Raw genomic sequence first — 24,745 nt, 5'->3', positions numbered from 1 at the left:
TGTTTGATTTCCTCTGGACTCTCTCCAATTTGTCCATATCTTTCTAAAAGTGGGGCGCCCAAAACTGAACATAATACTCCAGCTGAGGCCTTACCAGTGCCAAGTAAAGCAGGACAATTACCTCCTGTGTCTTAGATATGACACTCTTGACAAAACACCCCAGAATGACACTCACCTTTTTCACAACCGCATCACATTGTTGACTCAAATTTAATTTGTGATCCACTATAACTCTGATCCTTTACTGCAGTATTACTGCCTAGCCAGTTATCCCCCATTCTGTAGTTGTGCATTTAATTTTTGCTACCTAGGTGTTTTTCTGAATTTCATCTTGTTAATTTCAGACCAAGTCTCCAATTTGCCAACGTAATTTTGAAGCCTAATCCTGTCTTCCAAAAGGCTTGCAGCCTCTCTGAGATTGGTGTCATCCACAGATTTTATTAGCATACTCTCCTCTCCATTATCCAAGTCATTAATGAAAATATTAAATAGTAGTGGACCCAGGACAGACCCCTGCGGAACCCCATTAGATAAATCCCTCCATACATCCCCCTAGGTTGATAGCAAACCATTGATAACTACCCTTTGAGTATGCTCTTTCAATTAGTTGTATACCCACTTTACAGTAATTTCATCTAGACCAAACTTCCCCAGTTTACTTATGAAAATCTCATGTGGACCTGTGTCAAAAGCCTTACTAAAATCAAGATATTTTATATCTACTACTTTCCCCACTATCCAGTAGGCTAGTAACCCTATCAAAGAAGAAAATTAGGTTGGTTTGGGACGCTTTGTACTTGATAAATCCATGCTGGCTATTTCTTCTATGCCTATAATCCTCTAGGTGTTTGCAAATTGATTGTTTAACAATTTGTTCCAGTATCTGTCCAGATATTGACATTAGGTAGACTGGTCTATAATTCCCTAAGTCCTCTTTGTTCCCCTTTTTAAAGACAGTGTGCCCTTTGCTAGTCCTCTGGGACTTCACTCATTCTCTGAGTTCTCAAAAATAATTGCTCATAGTTCCAAGACTGCCTCAGTTAGTTCCTTATGTAACCTCGGGTGAATTCCATCAGGCCGTGCCAACTTGAATACGTCTAAATGATTTAAATACTCTTTAACCTGGACTTTCCCTATTTTGGCTTGCGTTCCTTCCCCCTTGTTGTTATATTAATTGTTACGCATCTAGCCATAATTAACCTCCTTAGTGAGAATGAAGCAAAATAGGCATAAACACCTCACCCTTCTTGATGTTTGTTATTAGTTCTCCTTCCTCCACTATGTAGAGAACCTATGCTTTCTCTCCTCTTTCTCTTGATCCTAATGTATTTATAGAACCTCTTCTTATTCTCTTTTATGTCCCTTGCTAGATGTAACTCACCTGGTGCCTCAGGTTTCTGATTTTATCTCTACATGCTTGTGTTATTCTATGATGAAACCAGGTGGCCATTAACTTTGGTGATTAAATAGTAATTTTAAGAACCTGATTCATGTTGCTCTCCATTTCCTTGTATGTAGCAATAACACAATAAGCAAGTTTAGTAGGTCAAAGTTACATTGAGCTGAGTAATTGAAGAGAATTTCAGCAGAGGTTGCAAGCATCCAAGAATAAAGGTGCTTAGTTTTTTTCCAACTCAATATAGTCTTAACATTACTTGTTAATTTAAAAAGTGAAGTGATTGCTATTTTACTGTAGGAGATGGTCTAACAACATAAACAGAAATTTTATGGGGTTAAAAGAATATTTTTATAGAAGAACACATAGCACAGAATTGGGCTGCAATCTTTTTCAATTACAGCTGTAATATCACATTTAGCAATACTATATTTCTCAACAGCTGTGCTGCATTTCTTTCTTGGAATCCAGTTCAAATTTATCCTTGATCAAACAGAAAAAAGAAGAATTAGTACCAGCATTTAGGCCAGAATCTCAAAATGGAAAAAAAAATGTTCAAAACTGGACAGGCACCGTACTGTAGAGTTGGTAGACTGAACAGTGAAATAGCAACCAATGATTAACAGCTAAGCCAAGCCACACCTTACTGTTGACCCATGCATGTTGTCACCAGGGATCCTAGTCTTCTGTGATAAAAAAAACCAAAATTCTCCAATAAAAAAACATAAAAATCCATGTTTTTCCGCAATTAAAATGAAATGCTGAACTTCAGTTTCCCTAGCCACAATATAAAACTAAAGATTTTCTGTAAAAATGCAAATTCCACATTTTTCCATGGCAAGTATATTTCTGGGATTCCTGGTCATCACTATAATACTTGTTTATAAATATCTATCAATGTATTTATAACTGTAACATTTCACTGGGACCAGCCTTACCCTTTCTGAGTCCCCTGGGCCAGAGCTCCACTTAGTACAAATGTGAGGGTAGGAGCCATCAGGCAGGGCCGGCGCTTCCATTTAGGCAGCCTAGGCAATCGCCTAGGGCACCAGGATTATTGGTGGGCGGCATTTTGCCAGAGGGGGCAGCAGGCGGCTCCGGTAGTGCCTGCGGAGGGTCCACTGGTCCGCGGCTCCAGTGGAGCTGCCGTAGTCATGCCTGCGGACAGTCGGCTGCTCCCGTGGCTCCGGTGGACCGCCCGCAGGCACCACTGCGGCAGCTCCACCACAGCCGCGGACCAGCCGACCCTCCACAGGCACGACTGCGGCAGCTTCACCGGAGCCGCGGGACCAGGGCGCAGGGTGGCGAAATTGCTGTGCGCCTAGGGCGCTAAAATCCCTAGCGCCGGTCCTGCCATCAGGGAGCCAGTTGCAGCTCCCTTATTCTGCACTACCTAAGGAGATGCTCTGACATATGCTGGTGAAGGATGGGTGTAGCAGAGTTCTACTCCAGCATACCCTCTCCCAGCCCCCATAGGGCTACCTCCTTTTCCCTACACCAGAGGTAGGAGAGCAACTAGTACAGAAGGCAGCTATGCTGCTTCCGCCAGTCTGACACCAGTGGAGAATTCCCACATGCAAAGGGAATTCTCAACTGGACACCTCCGGACAGAATACAACCACTCTGCTCCACTTGAATAGTGCATAGTAGCACACTGGACTGGAAAATCCAACCCACTGTTCTCCCTGAAGCTGAGTTGCCTCCTGCATCAGCAGGGTCGGCTTTATGAACTGCAGGGCCCAATTCGAATATCCGGCGGCGGACCGGGGCTTCAGCAGCACTTAGGCAGCGGGGGGCCCGCTCTGGGTCTTCCATGGCACCAAAAGACCCCCCCACCACTGAAATGCCACCATAGACCTGGAGCGGACACACACACACACACACACACACACACACACACACACACACACACACACACACACACACACAGCCACTGCCGAAATGCTGCCGAAGGCCCAGAGTGGACCGGGTGAGTAAAAAAAATTTAAAAAATTAAAAAGGTGCCTAAGGCGTGGGGCCCTCTTAGGCGTGGGTGTGGGGCCCTCTTAGGCGCAGGCCCAATTCTGGGGAATTGGCCTAAAGCCGGCCCTGCATCAGTTCTGGTGCTGGAAGAGGAAGAAAGAGGGGAGCCATTTAGGGAGGATATGGCAGGGCTCTAGGCCCCCCACCCTCCGAGTTTTGTAGGGGAGGTCTACTCATCCTAGCTCCAGACTGAGCGTGATATGTGATGAGTTCGGAAGCTGGGAGCAGCACAGCCTTTGTGGCAGGGAGTTTGTTTATAAACAGAGGCAAGGTGATTAAGATAACAAAAGGCTTATCATTAAAGTAAATTAAGGATTGTTTGATGATCCTGAAAGAACTGCCAGGCACTTCAGTTAAAAAATAGGAAACGAAGGGTAGAAATAAAAGGTGAGAATGGAGAGAGGTAAATAGTGGTGTCCCTCAGGGGTCTGTACTGGGACCAGTCCTATTCAACATATTCATATATGATCTGGAAAAAGGGGTACTCAGTGATGTGGTAAAATTGCAGATAATACAAAATTACTCAAAATAGTTAAGTCCAAAGCAGACGCCAAAGAATTACAAAGGGATCTCACAAAACTGGGTTAGTGGGCAACAAAACAGCAGAAGAAATTCACTGTTGATAAATGCAAAGTAATGCACTTGGCAAAATATAATCCCAACTACGCATATACAATGATGGGGTCCAAATTAGCTGAACCCATCAATAAAAGATCTTGGAGTCATTGTGAATAGTTCTCTGAAAATATCTGCTCAAAGTGCAGCTGCAATTTAAAAAATCAAATAAAATATTGGAAATAATTAGAAAAGGGATAGATAATAAGAAAAAAATATCATATTACCTCTATATAAATCTACAATGCACCAACATATTGAATAGAGCGTGAAGATTTGGTCACCCCATCCCAAAAAAGATATATTGGATTTGAAAAGGTACAGAGAAGGGCAACAGAAACAATTAGGGGTATAGAAACACCTTCTGTATAAGGAGAGATTAAAAAGACTGGGACTTTTCAGCTTGGAAAAGAGATGACTAAGGCGGGGATATGATAGAGGTTTATAAAATCATGACTATTGTGGATAAAGTAAAAGAGGAAGTGTTATTTACTCCTTCACATAACACAAGAACTAGGGGTCACCAAAAGAAATTAATAGGCAACAGATTTAAAACAAACAAAAAAAAAGTATTTCTTCACAGTCAACGTGTAGAACTCTTTGCCAGGGGATGTTGTGAAGGCCAAAACTGTAATAGGGTTCCAATAAGAACTAGATAAGTTCATGGAGCATAGATCCAGCAATGGCTTTTAGCCAGGGTGGCCAGGTATCCAATACCATGTTGTGCATGTCCCTCGCCTCTGTTTTCCAGAAGCTGGGAGTGGGCAACAGGGCAACTTGATGATTACCTGTTCTGTTCATTTCCCCCAGGACACCTGGCATTGGCCACTGCTGGAAGACCGAATACTGGGTTAGATGGACCATTGGTCTTACCCAATATGGCCATTCTGATGTTCTTATATAGAACCCAGATGTATCTGCTCCCCATTGTTTCCCACTAGACCAGTGGGTCTCAAACTTTTTTACCAGCGACCCCTTTCACACAGCAAGCCTCTGAGTGGGCCCCCCATATAAATTAAACATACTTTTTAATATATTTAACACCATTATAAATGCTGGAGGCAAGCGGGGTTTGGGGTTGAGGTTGACAGCTCGTGACCCACCATGTAATAACCTCACGACCCTCTCAGGGATCCCAACCCCCAGTTTGAGAACCCTCATTCTCCTCTCAGAGCTGGGATAGGACCCAGCAGTCCTGATGGGATCTCTCTCTCCACAGAGTCAGTAATAAAGTAAGAATATACATTAACATTTTAAACCTAACCAATGTCCCTTAAGTGACTTGCCACAAGATGTCAGAACATGTTATTAGAGCTGAGTGGGTTTAATATTTATTTAATTTTCTTTCTCTTATAAAGGAATTAGATACAGGGCTCCTATCAGCTAATTGCAAAGTTATCTGCCAAAAAACTAGAGTTTTCAAGTGCCTAAGTAGCCCCAGGAATCACGGTTAAAGTTGCCCCTCCCTACCAAAATCTGAAATGGCAACTCCTGCTAAGAGGCACTGAAATTAGGCATCCCATAAAGTTTGCTCAGGCTACATGCTCAAACCATTAGTTATCTTGCTTATGCTTAAGGCTGGCATTTACAACTAGCTTTTGTCTCATGTGAATTAGCAGATGAAAATAATTAATAGAATCCTTTAGCTTGGGGAAGCATCTCAGCTGCCTGTTGCAGATAATTTGCCATAGTTAATGGTAGCAGTTCTGCCTGAAATGTAATGAGAGAGGTAATAATCATGCATTTACCGTGCACATCAATGACAGTGAGAGCCCCAAGAGTCAGACGGGCACCGCTGGACAACTGTCCTCTCACTAACTGAACAATTTCTCCAATTTGTAGGTTGCTCTTCTCCAAGAATTCCTGTTACGGAAAGAAATGTGAATATTAATGGCAAGTTGTAGCAAATAGCTCCTAAACTCCCAGAACAGTCATTAGAACAAACTCTTCCAACAAAATGAGGCAGTTCAGTAATGTCTTCCTGGCACTATGCAAACATTTAAGAGTCTCCTTCATATACTGCTGTTTTATTTCATCATAACTACTCAGAAGGGTTTTATAGTCTGAAATGGAAGCCTTTTATTTCTCCCTAAATCAAATGCAAGGTCTCTGTACTAGGAGATATGGATGCTCTCTCTATTGTCTAAAGATGGATGAAATGTTTTGTAATAAATAGTTATTCAGCAAATGTAATATTTTCCTGAATTTACTCTTTATTTTAAATTATTTTTCCCAATTTTCTACTAATAATTTTGATCCATGGACCACTGATGATAATTTTTTTGCAAGCATTTTAAATTCAGCCTATTTTGACTGGGCACATGGGTTCAGATCCTCTGCTGCAGTAAATCAGCATAGCTTAACTGAAGCCAAGGTATTTTCTATGTCCTGAGTGGATAAGTACAAGCATCAGAATCTGGTTTCTGCTGCAGTAACTATTTAAAAATGTTCTATTTTCAGGAAAATCCCTGCCAGTAGACTCATTTGCTAGGGCAGCTCCAGAAAGTGAACAAAGAATGTTGCAGTATTCACTCAACTCTACTAGGGTCCAGTCAAAAGCCCATTAAAGTTAACAGGAGGTCTTTCCATTATTTAGTGTGCTTTAGATCAGTTCCCAATGGGGTAATACCCAAGACCATGGGATGATGGATGAATTGCAAACACTTGTGGGAAGAATAATATTCAACTACCAAACCTAGCTGATGCATCTTTATTTTACAGAGAAGCTAGCAGCCACAAGAGCTGTGTAATCACCTGATTCTGCAAACAGCTACTCCTGTGTGTAGTTCCCATGAGACTAGGCATATACGCATACTAGCAGGGTAAGCATACATAGAGGAGTAACTATTTATAAGATCTGGTCATAGTTTGCAACTTTTGTTTGATTCTTCTATTCACAGTTGCAAAGCTCTATGACACAAGAATAAGAGTCCACAACTTGCTTCAGTGGAGTCACTCCTGATTTACACCAGGGTAAGTGAAATCAAAATCCATGTCCATAATGATAGAGAAATAGTTGCTGCTGAGATGTAAGACAAATATACAACATGATTGAATGCAAAGTGAAAACAGAAAACAATACAGACTTAAATCTGCCATGATTTAACTTAAATAGAAATAGAAAAGTCAAAATTTATGCTTTCAGAAATGCATGTCACTTTGTTAGAGTTCTTCGTAATATCATAATTTAGTCTCTGGTTAATTGAAAGAATTTACAAGAAAACCTTACAGGTAAAGTTCCTGATTGCATAGCTTCAGACACTTCCTTTGTCCAGTAGATGGATGAAACACAAATAACCACCTGTCCAGGCCACTGAAGTACCCACTTATTTCGGGGAACCTTTAAAAAAAAATCACACTTGAAAATGATGTGTATGCACTAGGCCTTGTCAATTATAAAATCTATTTTCCCTAATGCTTTTAAATCTGATTTATAAAATAAACAGCACTCAGCACTGAGAACTTCATTAATTTTCTTTCAAGGAAATTAGATATGAGACTTTTAATGGATGCTGCTGAATTGGCACAGTAGGATTCTACTTAATGTAAAACCTAACATTGTGGTAAAGGGGAGTTTGGGCCCTGTACACGTGCAGATTACTTTATGCTGTAATGTATTGATACAAAAGAGATGAATAATTACTTGAACATATCCTCCAATGCCATCTTGAATAACTTGTCTTATGCTGGCCAACATCATTTCCTCTACTTGCAAAAGCCATTTCTCTACCATGCCCTTAAAATAAGAAAAAGAGAGAAGATTTGTGATTAAATGGCATTTAAAGGGCAAATTTTACTCTGGAATAAACCTTTGACTATATTAGGCTTAAAGCACAAAGGCTGACTCATGCCTTTTTCTGCTCTGGTGGGTAAGGAAGAAAATGGGTGGACAGCCTCCAAATAGATGCACAAGCACTGGTGTACACAATGAAGGCATGACTGCAGCATAACAGTGCATACAGACAAATAAGCCATGTGAACTGCATGAGCAGTACATCTGAAGGAGCAGCATGGTGGCCATATATCCAGGTAGTATAAATGCAGCTCTGGGAGGTCAGTGCAACATGGCCACAATACCAGTGAACACATTGTTCCTGAAAGATGTGGTTAAAAGGTTGCTAAATAAAATATCCCCTATCTTTCACAACCCCTCCTTTTACCCCCGTTCATGGCTGCCACATCGGAATTCAGCTCCATACAATTTAGTGGGGCATGGCCGAGGAGAGGCAGAGGAATCAGCCACTCATTATGGCAAGTTTCTACAAAACCTACAGATGTATAGATTGTAAGGCCAGAAGAGACCATTAGATCATCTAGTCCTACCTCCACTCCTAGACAACACAGGTCAGGGAATTTCATCCATCTAATTCATATTATAACAGCACACCTTATTACATAGTTTATAGTGTAAGTTACTGTTGCTCTTGGCAACAACAGTAACTCCTCTCAGTCTATCACCTCCCGCCACTCCCAAAAGGGCTGTGGCCACACACGCAGATGAGAAGAGCAGCTAATGACAAGGCATCTCTTTGAGCCACACTACTATTATTGTGGGGAAGGCACAGCCATGATGAGGGATAGTCTTAGATCCACAAGGCTTTCCCCGTGTTTTCATGCCATTCTCCACACTGGCTGTGCCTCCCTCCTGTTTCACTTAGGACTTAGCCTTTTGCCACCCCTACCCCCCAAGGGATAATGCAGCAGAGCAGTAGTGTGCTCTGTACTCTGGCCTCATGTGTGGCTTCCTGCCCTGAGGAAGGCACAGTGTTTCTTCAACTTGTTACATGCTGCTACCTCCACTATGCCACCTTTTGACCAAAAGGCTAGGCGGTAATCCTATACTAGTACCTTTAATATTTTCATTCATTCCTTGTTTCATTTGTGATGTGGTATCTTAGTTATGTTCTAAGGGCCAAATTATTAAAGGTATTTAGATGCTTGAAGATGCAGATAGGCACCTACAGAATTTTCAACACCGCCCAAGTACCTAACTTCATTTTAAAACTCCCAGTAGGCACCTATCTGCATTTTTAGATAACTAAATACCTTTAAAAATCTGGTCTTAGTATTTTAAAACTCATTTCCCCAAAAGCACATCCTTTACCACCAGCTATTCATGTAATGTCATAAGAGAAAAAAATTACTTTTGCTTTCACTGGGTAGATTTTCTGTATGAAAGGAACAGTTTCTTTCTCTGAACTGATCATTCCTGTGATCTCCAGATCTTCTGTAAACTCTAATTTAGAGATTCCCTCAAAACACTTCTTTAAATGTGGCTGTACTCGAAGGGGATCTTTGGTTTCTGACAAAATCTCAAGCAGCTCATCATTAGACAGGAAAAAGAACCTATTGAAAAGACAATGCACATGCAGTTTTCAGACATGAAACTCATCATCTGAGAAGCTATTATATGCCAGGAGTGTGGATTTTCTCTAACTCTTGAAGTAAGAAAGACTTATCACAAAAGGGAAGTTACCTGCTCTGATTTGGGGAATGCACAATTCTCAAGAACTTCTGGGTTCATGTGAGTCTTTGATCATTGGACATAAAAGTTTTAAAAGTTATAAAACCGTTACACCTTTTTACATGCTGGTTGTCACATTGATCCCCTTATGCAAAACAGAGGGGAGAAAGAAATCTAATCAGGTTTGGGGGACAGCCATGCACACTGTAAAGGTAGCACATAGCCTGTTCTCCACCATCACCTAGTCATCTTTAGACCCTCTGGGGCAATTACCTGGGACTTCACCCATGCAGCTGAGTAGGGCATGGTTTAGTGTGTGATAGGTGGTGGTGAGGGGTGTGCAATCAACTGCTGAAGATGGCATGTTCCCCTGAAAATACACTGTAACTGATTATGTATTTTCCACTGCAAGTTCCTGCTGCACTAAGACACCTTTGCCTCCCTACCCCTTCAAATCTTGGGCCAAGCATAGCTCAGCTGGATCAGAGTTACATTTCTAGAAAGGGAAATAGGTTGTCATTTTTTGTTGCATTGAACTATGTTCTGTGACAACTAGAAATCACTCAACTCAATAAAAATTATTTCAGACAAAGAGAGCATTAGAATCTTTTTATGGTTCTTACTGCTCTAAGTTGAACCTGTTAATCAATTTACCGTGAGAAAAATAATCTTTTCTTCTCCAAGTAAGTATTCAGCCCCTTCTGGATATCATCTAAGAGAACATTTGCTTCCTGAAGCCTCTCCAACATCCTGGGTTGCTCAGTTGCTACAAGTACCCTGGTGTCTTTCACCTTTATAAAAAGAAACAGCATAGAAACGGCTAAAAAGTTCACATTTGGTCTGTCAGTTTGTTTCATTTTATTTTTATTTCATGACAACGAAGGCTACAGAATATGTTACAGACCATGGAAAGTTAGAAACTGTTTTGTTGAATGTCCTCACATGAGGAAAATATATATGCAGTATTTGACAGTTATTGCTGTTTAAGACCATTGCTTTGTCCAGATAAAACAGTACCAACAATATTGTAACCTGTGAAAAAATGTGCAGGATCACATCCATAGGTATACTGATTTGGAGAGAAAATTGCTATTTCTATGGATATTCACCTGTGCCTTGGGCTTGTAGCACTCACAGATTCATAGACATTAAGGTCAGAAGAAACCATTGTGATAATCTAGTTTGACCTCCTGCACATTGCAGGCCACAGAACCTCACTCACTCCTGAAACAGACCCCTAGCCTCCGGATGAGTTACTGAAGTCCTCAAATCATGGTTTAAAGACTTCAAGTTACAGAAAATTCACCATTTACAGTACAAGTGACACATGCCCCACGCTGTAGAGGAAGGTGAAAAATTCCCGGGATCTCAGCCAATCTGACCTGGGGAAAATTCCTTCCTGAGCCCAGATATGGCTATCAGTTAGACCCTGAGCATGTGGGCAAGACACACCAGGCAGAGACCTTGGAAAGAATTCTCTGTAGTAACTCAGAGCCCTCCCCATCTAGTGTCCTGTCTCCAGCAATTGGTGATTTGTGCTACTGGCAGTTGCCAATGGACCATATACCATTGTAGGCAGTCCCATCATATCATCCCCTCCATAAACTTATCAAGTTCAATCTTGAAGCCAGTTAGGTTTTTTTGCCCTCACTGTTTCCCTTGGAAAGCTGTTTCAGAACTTCACTCCTCTGATGGTTAGAAACATTTGCCTAATTTCAAGCCTAAGGATAGCCAGTTTACAGTCATTTGTTCATTCACAAACAGGAGTACAGTGCAAGTCCTATGAAATGCATCTGTAGCACCCTACATTTATCTTCTTCTGTACCTTCTCAGAGTTGTGTTTGCTCTCTATTACTCTCCTTTCAATGTGAAAAGATCAGCTGTAATTTATTCTGTGATGTCTAGATTCTACAGAAATCTCAAAAGGGTAGATAATCTTACCTACAATTTTTGCTAAAAGACTAGGCATTAACAGTGTTTTGGACTCTGTGTTCTATGTTCCAATGACCGAAATCTGAGTCTCTGACTCTGGATAAGCAGACAAGTTATCTTACTTAAAACTAATTTGATGAAATATAAATAAATATATTTTCACTTTATTAAATGCAAATACTTACTGTTTGTATCATGATGTCTTTCCAGTAAGCGTCTACAATTCCAAACTTTCTGCCCTCTTCTGGCATTTGAGCTATAATGTCTTCTGAACTAAAAATTGGTTCCAGGTAAAGCCATGTGGCCTGACATTTTAACCAGCTATCTAAAATATCTTGCACTGAAACAAGCTTCTCTTCCCATGCCTGTAAACAGAACATTTAACACATATGGTCTGCAAACAATGGTTTTAAATTGTACGCTGAGTAGCAGAATAAACAGAGGGTAAAATATCAGATAATTACTTATTTTAATGCAACATTTCCTGTTACAGTTCTCTGTTATCAGTATATGTTAGATTGAAAACAAACCACCCTAAGAGCTTTTCCTATAATATTATGCTCTTGCCTGAAAGAACTACTTAAAAAACAAACAAAAAAAAATCAGGGACTGATCGTGCATCTTTCACTCATGTGTTTATTACTTATTCACATGAGCAGTCCCACTGGCACTACTTGTGTGAAGAACTACTCATGTAAGTAAGGTCACAAGATTGGACTTTTTGTCTGTTTGACTGTAAATTAGTTCATTTCAGGAGATAAACACCACCGTTTCAAAACTCTGGATGAAAGCATTGTTTTTAGTCATGAGTGACTGCCTCTGGACATGTTCAGAGATACTCTCTATAAATGGACTCTTTTTGGTTGTACAACATACCTCTGTTTTTACCCTTATTAGGTAGCCAAGTTAAAGTTCGGTCAAATCCTTTAAGTAGCAAATACCGCACATTTACAAAAAGAACTCAACAGACACATTAAAGGAGGCATATGAGTTTTCCAGGGCAATCTTTTGGATACTGTATTTCCAATAAAAGATGGTCCAACAAAAGATACTATTTCACCCACCTTGTCTCTCTCATATCCTGGGCCCAGCATGGCTATGACAACATCGCAAACTACAATGATATTGTAACTTAAGGACTAAAATCCCTTTGTTTGTTGCAAAAATAATCAGTCTCTTGCATCCGATAAAACCCCTGAAATAATTTTGATAATAAAATGACACAAGCCATTTGGGCAGAGTAGCACATTATTTTACACCCTCAAAATTAGTCTTTATAAAAAAAAAACAATGATGTGATTTAAAAAGAATGGAGAAACACAGAGATCTTCTGAACTTCGCTCCAGACACACAATAAATATCCGAATATTCATTAACTTTGACTCAATATTATACTGCTGACACCCAAATTGTTCATTGAAGTCAATGGGTGCATTGCCTGAGTAAAAAGAGGAGGACTGGGCCCTCTTTCCTTGCCAAACCCTCTCACAGATCCCTTTGTAAGGGATATGCCAGGTATGTATTATAGGAAGAGGTGTAGACAGCCTGTATTGTGTTTCAGTAAATGCCAGCTGCCATACAGCCCGTTGGGGACTGTTACAGGTGGCTATAAATTGAAGTAGCATTTGCTCCCACTGCCCTCAGCTCTTGATAGGATCGGGACCAATGTCCTCAGGAATGGATGGAATTAAGGGTTTAGAAGTGTTGACAAGTCATGACAATTAGGTTAAAAAAGCCTCCAAATTATCATCAAATATTGATGGGAAAAGTCTGTTTTCTGTGGAAGCTTCCTTTAGGGAAATCATTATATTTAACTCCTTGTTCCATCAATGAATTACTTGTAGGAGGGCTTTGTTTCATCAAAATAACAAGGAGTCTGGTGGCACCTTAAAGACTAACAGATTTATTTGGGCATCCCCAAATAAATCTGTTAGTCTTTAAGGTGCCACCAGACTCCTTGTTGTTTTTGTTGATACAGACTAACATGGCTACCTCCTGAAATTTGTTTCATTAGCTTACCATGATATCATATCTGTATGGAGTGGCAGACCAACAGCTAGAATGACTTTGAAAATCTTATGGTAATGTTAAAAGATTACAAATATATTATTTCTCACAAATGACAGAGCTGTATCTCATCACACAACTTAGCAGAATTTGTTTAAAGCAACTGACCTATTCCCAAAAAACATGCACCAAATGGCTTGTCTATGCAATTACAGTTTCCTTCAGCGAAGTGGCACGTTTTGCATATGCTTCTTTGGAAACCAGTAGCTCAGTGCTCTTTGAAAATATAATATGAATATTTGAGTTCTTTAGAAACAGCTCAAGTTTATATTTTAACATCTTCTCATGCCAAAATACCACAAAGCACTTGAGAAAAAGGTGTATTATGAGAGACATATTAACTCAATCGAACCAGCTTCCTCTTACCCGGCATTCAGTTTCTATCGGTTTGATGAACGGAGAGCCGCACATTGTCTGTGTTTTAACAATGTGATCATCGAGCAAAAGCTGGATATCATCAATTGCTGACAGGATACTGGTATTCTGTAAACATATCAGACTTTGTTAAGGCAAATGACATTATTCTGATTCATTGATCTTAAACTATTTTACTTCTAAAAATTTAACCTGTAATTTCCTGTCTCTCTAAGGAGTGGATGGAAGCAAATGAGCGCTTGTAACATATCAGAAGAGATGGAATGTATCTCTGCTGTATGCCTCCATTTCCAAAATGTCCACAGAGACTCTACCTTAGCTGGGAAAGAAGGATGGTCTAGTGATTGGGGTGTAAGCCTGGGACTCGGAGAGATTTGGATTCAGTTCCCTGCTCTACCATAGACTTCCTTTGCATCCTTAAGCAAGTCACTTAATCTCTCTTTGCCTCAGTTCCCCATCCATAAAATAGGGATAACACCACTTCCCTACCTCCTAAGGATGCTATGAGGATAAATATGTCAAAGACTATGAAATGCTCAGATACTATGATATTGGAGGCCATATAAGTACCTAAAATAGATAGTCTGGTAACTTCACATGGTCTGTTGGGCCTGATTCTCCTCCTCTCAGTTAGTTATACCATTGTAAATCAGGAATAATTCCACTATTTTGCTGAATCAGTGTGAAACAGACTCAGACCCATTCTCCTTAACAACACATTTTTTAGTTTGATGTATACTCACAGTGTCCCTGTACTTCACAAAACTGAAGCTTATATTGGCCCATTCTGATTTCATTTTGTCCATGGATTTCTCTAGGGAATATTCTTTACTGGCTGCTGCTCCGATAGGCTCCAGTCTAGATTAAAATGAAATTTGATTTAGCTACATCACAAAAAAAACTCAACACTCTAAAGATAAAAAGGAAAAGATTTTGAATAAATAAATAAATAAATAAATATCATTTAGAGAAGTGATACTCAGACTGAAACTCATGAGCTACAAGTGGCTCATTAATATGTCTCCTGTGGCTCTTTGCAGCATATAATATTAAACACTTTGTGGTTTAATTATTAACTAATCTAAGTTATTGACCAATCAGGATGCTTTTACTATGTTATTAACCAATTGTAGTTGATAAAATAATGCTTGGTCAATCATTTTACTGTGAATGAAACAATGGATTCACAGTACTGTGACTCTTTTGGGTAATGTTGATCGCTAACGTGACTCCTGAACCACTGCGGTCTGAGTTTTAGAGTAAGATGCAGATCTGTAAAGCAGCAGTGGCTTCTGTTTTTTTCTATGGCTCTGAAACCTGGGCCATCACAGAGAATTGCAAATGCACCAGCTGGATGCTTTCAACATGAAAGAGCAATGACGTATTGAAGGCATATGATAGTTTCATCGCATTACGAATGAGAATGTCAGGCACCAGACCACCCAGCCTCTAGTGTCTTCCCAAGTGATTCAATAATGGCTCAGATAGCTTGGCTGTCTGCTCCATATGCCATGTGTGTTTGATCCAACACAAGCTGAAAGGGGAAGACATTGTGGATGGCTTTGCCAAAACACTGGAGGGATGTCATGGCTTCTGACCTCACCTGCCTCAGCCTTAAAAAATAGCAAGCTGCAACATGGACAGGAAACTGGGCTCTCTGGAAATGGGGGCTACAAAGTGTGTACTCTATACTCCACAAGCAGGAGAATGAATGAATCAATGAAATCTTCCACTGCAGGAAGGAAAAAGGCAACTAAGTGAGAAAACGTGAGAAAAATTACAGATTTTCACATGCCTTTGAAGTATTTGTGCATTACAGCCCAGTATTTGCATACAAAAGTGGTCAGTTAAATGCATGTTTCACATATATTTGTTAATTCATAATAAAAAAAAATCATATATATTATGGTAGTGCCTAAAGACAAGGATCCCATTGTGCTCGGTGTTATACAAACACAGAAGAAAAACACAGCCCCTGCCCAAAAGAGCCTACAATCTAAGTTAAATTAAGCATATACCCAATGTTGGTAACTACATGCTTATCATTCTAGAAAACAGGCCCAGAATTCCTGAAAGATGGACACTGGATATCAAGGTACCTGACTTCAGAGACAAAGATACAGAATGTAATAAAAAATAGTACCAAAAATATGTTTTAAAATTGTCTAAAAGAGTTTTACTGTAAAATATGTGGCAAAGACAAATACATGACAGTGTGGTGAATGTTTTATTGTCTCTTTTTAGGGATTACCTGCATAATTCACTCATAGCCTAGAAGTTTTCTGGACATTCCAGAATCACTGCTCCATCTGCTGCTGTTCCTCCACACTGCATATGCATATATTTCAAGGATTTTTTATTTATATGTTCAAACTAATCAAGTTATTGCTGGTAATCACTATGATATAATGCTGCTGCTTGGTTGTAAATTAAAGCTTTGTAGAGATTGGGTGGGGGTTGTGAAGTGAAGTAATTTAAATACATAATCCCATTGTTTTTCAGTGAGGCTTGTGCTCTTTAGGCACTTTTGAAAGTGCCATCCTTAGTGAATAAAGTTCAGCAGTGAAAATTTGAAAGGCCTTGAAAACTCTAAAATAATAATAATAATAATAATTAATAATCCAATAAGCTCAATGCACTAGAATTTAGTATCTGATTATGAAAGCATATAAAATATATTGGTTGCTTTTAAGGAATTAGATTTAGGATGTATTTCTTACTTTTCAATATACTTTGATAATCCATATTCCAAGATGTTTAGAAGGCAAGTAGTTTCATCAGGTCTTATTTCATACCCTACTATTTCACTGATCTGAAAATAAGTGAAAAAATAAGAACCATCATCACATAAATTTGTAACCAAGGTTTATCAAGTAGCTGGTAAGATATAAAAATTAAAGAAATACCAACATAATTTCCCTCAGTTCTGTAGTTTTACCAGCAGGCCAAACTCCCACTTTGTCACAGGGAGTTTTGCCTGCACCCTTTAAAATTTCAATATTAAACCATCATGTGGTAAATTTTGAGTGGATTTCCTTGTTGTGGTAGACTGTTTTCATTGTTTAAAATGTATTTCTATGGCACCTGCTCCCAATGTCTGTCCTTCATTCCACGATTGCAGGCAATAGACAGGATGGGAAGATGCTGCTTAAACTTGTCAAGTTTAAATTTCACATTTTCTACTAAGCGTCTAGGTCCAGGCAGGTCTGCAAAAGTCTTAGTTAGTTTATACATCATCCGCCACATATTTCCAATTTCCTCAGTAATTTCTTCAGAATTCAAGTCCTGGATAGATCCTGCATGTATAATTAGAAAAGAGCAGCAAGAAGATCTCAGTGCCAAGTTATTACTAAAAAGATTCATTTATAGGCATTTGTTACCATTCTCCCTTAAGGAAAATGTGCAAACAAATTAAATTCCTGAAAACTACCTTGAAATAACACCAGCTCCAGGCCCACAATTATACTTAGCACTTATATACAGTGCTTTACCTCTTCAAAATGTTTTATACACAGCCACTAATTAATCTTTTCAATATCTGCATGAGCATAATAAGTAAGTAATAGCATTCTCATTTTATAGATAGGGACATGGAGATACAGAGCAGTTAAGTGACTTGCTTAGACCACACAGCAAATCAGTATCACAGACTGATTCAATCTCAGAAACTCGGGGACTTGGTCCCAACTGCTTCTCAAGACATTGCTGGCTGTAATTCTATCGGGGCGGCTCCAGGCCCCAGCACACCAAGCACGTGCTTGGGGGGCATGCCATAGGGGGAGCTCTGCCAGTCGCCTGGAGGGCGGCAGGCAGCACCGGTGGACCTCCTGCAGCCGCGGGTCCCACTGCTTCTGTGGAGCATCTGCAGGCACACCTGCAGGAGGTCCACCGGACCTGCAGGACCAGCGGACCCTCCGCAGGGACGTCTGCGGGAGGTCCACCGGAGCCGCAGAACCGGCGACCGGCAGAGCGCCCCCCGCAGCGTGCCGCCGTGCTTGGGGCGGCGAAATGGCTACAGCCGCCCCGGAATTCTATAGAATTCTACAGAAGTTCAGCCAACTCAAATATGGTAAATTTCATCATAGAAAACTTTTTGTGAGAAATATTTCATTCAGTTCTTGTCCTCACCATTCATCCATTCCTCAGACTTAGTATGGAAATTGTAAGCTGTTACCCAAACTTGCTCAAAGGGTTGTTTATTTACAATAATAGTTTGCAATAAAGGAAACTGGCTCTTCTCCCGCTCAAGTAACTCCTCTTCTTTATTAATAGCCTTTAAGGAAAAAAAAGTCCATTAAGAAGTCCAATTGTTATGTAAGAATCCTATTATGGAACACTGAGTAACATTTTCAATAGGGCTTAAGTGTCATATATTTAAAGGTATTTAGATACCTAAAGGGAGTTAGGCACCAAGGGATTTTTGAAAATCCCATTAGGCAACTATCAGCATCTTTAGGTGCCTAAATACATTTGAAAAATCTGACCCTAATAACTTGAAATCCCATTTTCAAAAATGACGTAGATATTTAGGATCCCCAGTATCACTGACTTTCAATGAGACACAGGAGCCTAACTCCCATTTTCAGAAGTGACATGCATACTTAGGACCCTATGTCACTTAAGCACATTGGTAAATTTTATCCATTACGATTATTGTTTTCATTAATTTGCATTACAATAGCACTCAAAGTCTCCAAGTAAGACCAGATGGTAGGTGCCGTACATGTACACAGTAAGAGACCATAAACTTGCCCCAAAGAGCTTACAAGCAACATAAACAAGAGAGAGAAAGGCTGGGAGAAAATAAGTACTGTTATCTCCATTTTATAGACGGGGGAACTGAAGCACAAGGAGATTAAATGACTTACCCAAGGTCACACAGGAAGTCTGTGGCAGAGTCAGAAACTGAACCTAGAACTTTGGAGTCCCAGCCCTGAGCTTTAGACGCCATGTTCAGAGATAAGAGCCATCTCTGCACTGATTTCTCCTCCTATTCCTAGACACTGAGGAACCCTGTCTTCACAAGGACCCAGATTTGTGAGTAGAGAGGATGATGCAGGTATAGAAAAAGTTTAAAATTCAAAATTTTGACAAAAAAACCAAAAGAAATTAATTTCTGATGAATTTTTTTGTTGAGTGTCCAGTTTTTCAAACCAACTTTAATAAACAGCAATAGCAATGGAAATGGCAAGATATTGGCAATAGATGTCTGAGAACTTGGAAAAATTATTCAAAGCCAACTCCAATATATGTGCCTATAACTGTGAAAAAACAGGAAATGAACCTAAGCACCTATCTTACCTAACACACATTACAAATAAACTTTTCACCTAAGCCAGGTGATAATTACTTGCCTCGAATTCCACCAGTGCATTATCCAGATTCTTATCCAACTCATTAAATTTCTCAACATTATTCTTCATTTCTTCCATGGTCATGACATCCCGTTTCTTGTAACTTTCTACTTCTTTGAAATAACTTTCAAGTAATGCCTCAAACTGGGCGCACCTAATTAGAGTCAAAGACAGCTCAGTAATATTACATTTTTCAGGTTTTTGGTTATTTTTTAAATTAAAGGACATAATCAAGTGAAATCTAACCTCAACATTTAGGATTTGTAAGTAAAGATGCCCCTGCAAACATACATTAATTAATCCTTACAACAGCCCTATCAGGTTCCCATTTCACAGATGAGGACACTGAGACACAAAGGTAAATTAATTTGCCCATATCCATGCAGTAAATTAGTGCTAGAGACAGTATTAGAACTCAAGACTCATTTTAAAACTTAGTTCCATACTCAGTCAACTAGTCCTTGCTGCCTTTTACAGATGTATGAAACGTACAAACAACGAGGAGAGAACATAAGATTTTGGCATGGTATATGGGGATGTAATGAGGAATAATGGGATGAAATTATGAAAATCCTAGCACCATCCTTCCTTCCATCCTTTAGACCTATTCAGGAATAGGGAAAAAATCTAGCCCATCTGGCTTAGAGATATTTTTCTGAAACATGGTTTAAAACCCCATAGTACTAGAAGACAGATTTTTCTCCCACTAGCAGTTCCATTGACTTGACAATACATCTCTTTTTGTTGGTCCAAAGTGTTTTCACTTCTCTTGCTTAATTAAGCTTAAATTCCTAGTTCAAGAGAATGTCCTAGTTTAATAGCATACCTTTTAACCAGAGAAGCCTCTGCATGATCTCTCTTGCTAAACAATTGGGCTCTGCTATTTTCAAAGATTATCTCAATCTGTTCCGGCCAGTGAAAAACAGTACTATTCAACTTTATGTCCTCAGCTATAATTAAAAAAAAAAAACATTTTAGAAATTGTCCTTTGAGCAGTGATGTACAAGTAGTCAATATGAAGAGTAAGCAAAATAGTTCAGATTACATTTAGGAAAAAGTGACACATCTTTAAAAAAATGGCATCTATATTTTTGTGAGTGGAATGTTGCAAGCACAAATAATCTAGGGTGTCATTTTGCATTTGCAATTGTTTTCACTTGTAATTTTGTGGAGTAAAACTGCAGACCAAGTTGGTCTCAAAATCAGGCCTAGCATGATCCTCATGAAGAGGTGAAAGTAAGCTGGTCCGGTCCGGTCCGGTATGAAGTACCAGTATGCTGTGCCGGACCAGACCGGCTTCCTCAGGCTGGCACTTTAAAGGGTCCCTGCAGCAGCTGGAGCCCTGGGCCCTTTAAATTGCCTCCCGAGCCCCGGGACTCCAGCAGCTGGGCTCAGGCGGCAATTTAAAGGGCTTGGGGCTCCTGCCACTGCGGGGAGCCCCGGAGCTACGCTGCGGTAGAGGTGGCCAGAGCCCTGAGCCATTTAAACCTCTGCAGCAGGTAGCTCCAAGGGTGATTTAAAAGCCCTGGGGCTCCCAGCCACAGCCAGAGGAGGGCCTTTAAATCTTCATTTCAAGGTCCCACCTCTTCAGGTTGAGGCCATGTCTCTTCCGGTTGAGGCCACATCCCTGCTCAGGACCACCAGTAAGTCCTTTAAGTTACTTTCACCTCTGTCCTGTCCTCATGTAAAATTATTAGAGTTGGTTGAAAAACTGTGAGTCTGTTTCTACCTTCATTTATGCCAGTGCTACCCCAATTTGCTCTTCCGTGTTCCAAAAGAGACATATATCGATATAAAGGGCTCTTTATTTCAGTTTCTGTACTCCTCCCCAACAAGAGGAGTAGCGCTAAAATCGGTATTACCATATTGGATTAGGGTTAGTGTGGCCGCAAATCGACAGTATTGGCCTCCGGGCGGTATCCCACAGTACACCACTGTGACCACTCTGGACAGCAATCTCAGCTCGGATGCAGTGGCCAGGTAAACAGGAAAAGCCCCGCGAAATTTTGATTTTCATTTCCTGTTTGCCCAGCGTGGAGCTCTGATCAGCACGGGTGGCAATGCAGTTCCAAATCCAAAAAGAGCTCCAGCATGGACCGTATGGGAGATACTGAATCTGATCGCTGTATGGGGAAACAAATCTGTTCTATCAGAGCTCCATTACAGAAGACGAAATGCCAAAGCGTTTGAAAAAAAAATCTACAGGCTACACAGTGCTGCGTGACAAGCGTAATGGGAAGCCAGAGACTCAAACGGACGCTCATGGAGGAAGGGAGGGGTACTGAGGACTCCAGCTATCCCACAGTCCACAGCAGACTCCGAAAAGTATTTGCATTCTTGGCTGAGCTCCCAATGCCTGTAGGGTCAAGTACATTGTCCGGCGTGGTTCAGGGAATAGCTCGTCAATTTACTCCCCCCCCACATGAAAGAAAAGGGAAAGAAATCATTTTTTGACTTTTTTCAATGTCACCCTATGTCTACTGAATGCTGGTGGTAGACGCGATGCTGCAGCAGTGAAAAGCAGAATCCACTCTTCTCCCCTCCCTGGTGGCAGACGGTACAATATGACTGATATCCGTCGTCACCATCAGCCCATGAGTGCTCCTGGCTTGCCTCAGGTGAGGTAGGCTGCGGGCGCCTGGGTAAAAATAGGAATGATTCCTGGTCATTCCCAGTAGATGGGACAGAACGGCTGGTAACCGTCCTCATCATAGCAACTGGGGGCTGAGCTCCATCAGCCCCCTCCCTTTCCTGTGTAAAGAAAAGATTCTGTACTGCCTGGACTATCATAGCAGCAGGATGCTGGGCTCCTCTCCTCCGCACCACTTAATGTCCTGCCTGGACTGTCATAGCACCGGGAGGCTGCCTCCCCCTCATTTTATCTCATTAACAAGTCACTGTTTCTTATTCCTGCATTCTTTATAACTTCATGACACAAATGGGGGGACACTGCCACGGTAGCCCAGGAAGGTTGGGGGAGGAGGGAAGCAATAGGTGGGGTTGTTGCAGAGGCACCCCCCATGAATGGCATGTAGCTCATCATTTCTGCGGGATCTGACACAGAGCAGCCGTACTCTCTGATACACTGCTTCTCTAGTACACTTGCCCCAAATTCTAGGCAGGACTGACTCTATTTTTAGAAACCATAAAGGAGGGATTGACTCGGGAAGTCATTCCCAGTTTTGCTTTTGCGCCCCTGGCCAACCTCAGCCAGGGCACCCATGATAGCAGCAGACAGCACAGAAGGACAGATAACCGTCATCTCATTGCCAAAGTACCCTGGCAGCAGACGGTACAGAACGACTGGTAACCATCTCTGCTATCATGCAAAAGCAAATGAATGCTGCTGTGTAGTGCTGGAGTATCGCCTCTGTCCGCGGCATCCAGTATACATACGGTGACTGCAAAAAAAAAAAAGCTGAACGGGCTCTATGGTTGCCGTGCTATGGCGTCTGCCAGGACAATCCAGGGAAAAATGATTGTCTGCCGTTGCTTTCCCGGAGGAAGGAATGACTGACGACATTTACCCAGAACCACCCGTGACAATGATTTTTGCCCCATCAGCCACTGGGCTCTCAACCCAGAATTCTAAGGGGCGAGGGAGATTACAGGAACTATGGGATAGCTACAGAATAGCTACCCACAGTGCAACGCTCCGGATATCGACGCTAGCCTCAGACCATGGACGCACACCGCCGAATTAATGTGCTTAGTGTGGCCGTGTGCACTCGACTTTATACAATCTGTTTTATAAAACCAGTTCATGTAAAATCGGAATTATCCCGTAGTGTAGACGTTCCCCCCAGATGTGGATTTAGCTGTTTAGCTTTGTTTCCTTAAATAGTTTAGTGTGATCAAAAAATGCTGACATCAGCTCAGAAACACTGCATTATCTACATGAAGCCTTGACTACCTGGGTGAAATTGACCAGCATAGCTATTCCAAATAACAATTCTGCTATAGCTATTTGGTATAATTTAGCTAAGGGGAATAAGCTAAACCAGAGAAAGACATTCTGATCCCAGAATAAGTGTGTCCTAAATATCCAGGCATAGACAAGCCCTTAGAGGTGCACTGATTTTCATTTCTAAACTATTTTCAGATTACCCTCAAAACCCTTGCAGCAATTTATTAAATGGACAGAAACATCTTTAATAAATAACATGCCAGGCTACTTGATTTTGCCAGTACAGTGGTGAAGAATGTTAGTTGAATCACTGCACATACTATAAAAATTCTCAGAAAGAGTTCTCAGTTCATAGATCTCTCAGAGAGATCATAGAGAAGAAAGAATGTGTGGGAGAGCAGAGGAGAGGGGAATCTTCCTTCTTTTACACATCTTTTCCATCTAGAAAATCGTTTTGTCTTGCCATTTGCCTCTTTTTGAAACCTTTCATTAGCGTAGTAGAAGTTGTACGTTTATCTAGCTTCCTTTGATAAATAATAAATAGAAGCCCTAATTTTACATATATATGTGTGTATATACAGACAGATACATACACACATTTTTGCCAGGGACACTTTTCTATACCATATTTTTAAACATACAAGGCAGATCAGCATAGTCCATCAAGAATTCCAGTCTGTAGGCTGCTTCAGAGATCTCACGTCTCAGTTTAAAAACGGTAACTTCACTGGCTTTTTTTAAGCATGCCGTAAGCTCTACCAGCTCTTCAGTGTTCAAAGGCACCTCACTAACTTTGTCTGCAATTATGTTGTATTGATTGCAAATGCTACAACAAAAAAGAAAGCAGACACATAATTACGATTATTATTATTCATGAAGAGTGGTGCAGGATCTCATGAATGCAGATTGCATGTCAAAGGATACTAATGCATCTTTACAAACAAGATATTATCATTAATACACATAACAGACATGGAATAATTAAGGGCATTCAGTCCCAACATCCTACCACTCTTTCAAGGACTAAAGTATCCAGACAGTAGAATGCTTGTTAAATTGGCATTAAATTGTCACTGCTAACACACTAAGTTAACTGCTCCCTCCTACAGATTTAGAAAGTTCTGTTTCAAGAGCTGAACTCTTACATACAGAGGCATCCTTAAGTGCAGAAATCAGCAGCTCATTTATTCTCCTGACACCTACAAAACTAAGCATCCTGCATGAAATTTGGGCAAAAAGATAACAGATCCTCAAACTACCCCCCCACAAATGAACATGGACAAAACATGGAAAAAAATACAGATGAAAAAAAGACAACCATTACATATCATTTCCCAGAAATGTATTTTCTTGTTTGAGGTTTGGACTAAGCACTTTTGTTATCCATACATGCACAGTACACAAGTACAACCCAATTCCAAGAGTAACCATCCATATTTACTCACGAGGAAAGGAATTTCTTTCAAGTGAAGCACAATTATACCAGTAGATTAAAGCTAAATTCATTGTAAAGTAAACTTCTCACTGGCTAAAACTGGAGTTCAAAGCCTGTGTCTTTCTTACAGAAGACATCTCAGACATCTTGATATGCAGAACAGGGAACTACGATTCTT

General features: G+C 40.5%; 1 protein-coding gene across 1 annotated transcript in view; it reads right to left on the bottom strand.

Moving 5' to 3' along the window:
- Positions 1–24,745, bottom strand: part of DNAH3 (dynein axonemal heavy chain 3) — a 101,747-nt gene that overhangs the window by 50,540 nt on the left and 26,462 nt on the right. Inside the window, exons 14-27 of the mRNA XM_050968905.1 lie at positions 23,774–23,958; positions 20,052–20,175; positions 19,226–19,379; positions 18,000–18,144; positions 16,956–17,167; positions 16,592–16,683; positions 14,615–14,729; positions 13,863–13,979; positions 11,615–11,794; positions 10,152–10,288; positions 9,178–9,379; positions 7,677–7,769; positions 7,263–7,373; positions 5,782–5,896 (exon numbers count right to left, since the gene is read on the bottom strand). Of these exons, the coding sequence (XP_050824862.1) occupies positions 5,782–5,896; positions 7,263–7,373; positions 7,677–7,769; positions 9,178–9,379; positions 10,152–10,288; positions 11,615–11,794; positions 13,863–13,979; positions 14,615–14,729; positions 16,592–16,683; positions 16,956–17,167; positions 18,000–18,144; positions 19,226–19,379; positions 20,052–20,175; positions 23,774–23,958 (1,982 nt within the window). The remainder of the gene's footprint in view (positions 1–5,781; positions 5,897–7,262; positions 7,374–7,676; positions 7,770–9,177; positions 9,380–10,151; positions 10,289–11,614; positions 11,795–13,862; positions 13,980–14,614; positions 14,730–16,591; positions 16,684–16,955; positions 17,168–17,999; positions 18,145–19,225; positions 19,380–20,051; positions 20,176–23,773; positions 23,959–24,745) is intronic.

Source organism: Gopherus flavomarginatus, chromosome 9 (assembly GCF_025201925.1).
Source record: "Gopherus flavomarginatus isolate rGopFla2 chromosome 9, rGopFla2.mat.asm, whole genome shotgun sequence".
Taxonomy (NCBI): Eukaryota; Metazoa; Chordata; order Testudines; family Testudinidae; genus Gopherus; species Gopherus flavomarginatus.
Note: the sequence above shows the minus strand (reverse complement) of the source record. Positions and strands in the feature narration are given on the sequence as shown.